General features: G+C 49.2%; 1 protein-coding gene across 1 annotated transcript; it reads right to left on the bottom strand.

Moving 5' to 3' along the window:
* Positions 1-6: 6 nt before the first annotated feature.
* Positions 7-1353, bottom strand: LOC116380893 (E3 ubiquitin-protein ligase RNF19B-like). The gene is made up of 4 exons (XM_031842717.1): positions 1288-1353; positions 1030-1170; positions 763-931; positions 7-458 (listed from the first exon to the last, which is right to left on the bottom strand). The coding sequence occupies exons 2-4, from the start codon at positions 1151-1153 to the stop codon at positions 320-322; spliced, it is 432 nt and encodes a 143-aa protein (XP_031698577.1). The 5' UTR covers positions 1154-1170; positions 1288-1353; the 3' UTR covers positions 7-319.
* Between the last annotated feature and the right edge of the window lie 6 nt (positions 1354-1359).

Here is a 1359-nt window from a genome sequence, read left to right as displayed (position 1 = left end):
CTGTGATGAAGGCACGATAGCAGAAAAGACACAAATAAAACATGGTGTCCTGGAGAAGAAAAAACAGCCTCTTCTTCAGGCTGACAACCAAAAATGGAAATGGTTTAAATGCTCTTACTGCTTTCATAAACAGGAATAACAACAAGAGAAGGAAGAAAGATTTATTTTGCTCTTGTTTCCTATGAGGAATCTGCTGCATCACATCAAAATCAAATCGAACGGATGAATACTCAGCATGACAACTAAGGAACCTCTCAGTTTAAAGTAGAAAACAGGGAGCAGAGAGAGATCAAAGACACCACAGAAGAAGAGGAATGTGTCACCTGTCGGGCAGCGTGTAGGACGAGATGATGGATCCGGCCATTCCACGGGTGCTGGCACAGTCGCTCCCTGCTCCCAGGCTGCCGGTCTCCCTATGGGCGGAATCTTTAGCCAGCTCCCCCGCCTGCACCTCCAGCCTGGAGGACAGCAAACACTCACACTGATCAATAACCCCGTTCTATCAATAAGAATCAACCACCGCACACAGATCAGGACAGAACCAGGACTCATTGGCACTGGAGAAGTTGTATTTATCAGTTCTGCGAATATAAATCATGTTCTGTACAATAAGTTAGTTTGAACTTGAAAATTAGCATGATATGTGCCCTTATACATGTAGTATATACAGTACATATACTTGTTTTATATTTCAGTGATCCATATTACCCATTTCCATTGAACTACTCTTGCTCGTCTCAGTTACTTCATCGTTTGTCTCACCTGCTGTACTTGCTGCTGCGTGCTCCCAAGGCACCGCCTGCCAGTGTGTTAAAGTGGGGCGTGTCACCCAGAGTCCCAGGGGCCACGGAGAGCCCCTCGCTGGGGGAGGTGGTGCTCAGACTGCTCTCGCCGAGGCTCGGGGACTTGAGGGCTCGCCACGCATCAGCCACTGCAGAATCACATGGAGAATATTAATTATCATAAGATCTGGTGAATGACATTCAGCCCCACAATTTGTTTTTATCAGGAAGAGTTTGGCCTCCTCACCTGTGATGGGACCATCGTCCTCATCGAAGTCAATGCGTACACCTCGTCCCTTCCCTCTGCTGACCCCGCAGCCTCCCCCCCGACACAGAGAGATGGGCACCACGCCGTACACGTAGACCAACATGATGGGCACACCGATGCCTGAGAAGGGACAGAAACACAATCACAGCCGTTTGATTTCGTCTCGGAAACGTTTCATATGTTGTCTGGTTTCAGCTGCTGTAGAAGAGCAGAAATGGGCCTTGTCGAGTGTCTTACCAACGCTGACAGCCGCGATGACGGGGGCGGTGATGATGGACAGGGCCACGCCTCCTGTGATGGCCAGGTTCC

Source organism: Anarrhichthys ocellatus, unplaced genomic scaffold (assembly GCF_004355925.1).
Source record: "Anarrhichthys ocellatus isolate YVR2014 unplaced genomic scaffold, GSC_Weel_1.0 scaffold9440, whole genome shotgun sequence".
In the NCBI taxonomy this organism is placed as follows: Eukaryota; Metazoa; Chordata; class Actinopteri; order Perciformes; family Anarhichadidae; genus Anarrhichthys; species Anarrhichthys ocellatus.
Note: the sequence above shows the minus strand (reverse complement) of the source record. Positions and strands in the feature narration are given on the sequence as shown.

Bases quoted from the DNA above. Each gene is read 5' to 3' on its own strand.
- LOC116380893 (XM_031842717.1), bottom strand. From the start codon at position 1,153: ATGTTGGTCTACGTGTACGGCGTGGTGCCCATCTCTCTGTGTCGGGGG. The intron at 932-1,029 runs GTGAGGAGGCCA...GTGATTCTGCAG, and splicing joins GGACGATGGTCCCATCACAG to TGGCTGATGCGTGGCGAGCC. The intron at 459-762 runs GTGAGACAAACG...GCTGTCCTCCAG, and splicing joins CGCAGCAGCAAGTACAGCAG to GCTGGAGGTGCAGGCGGGGG.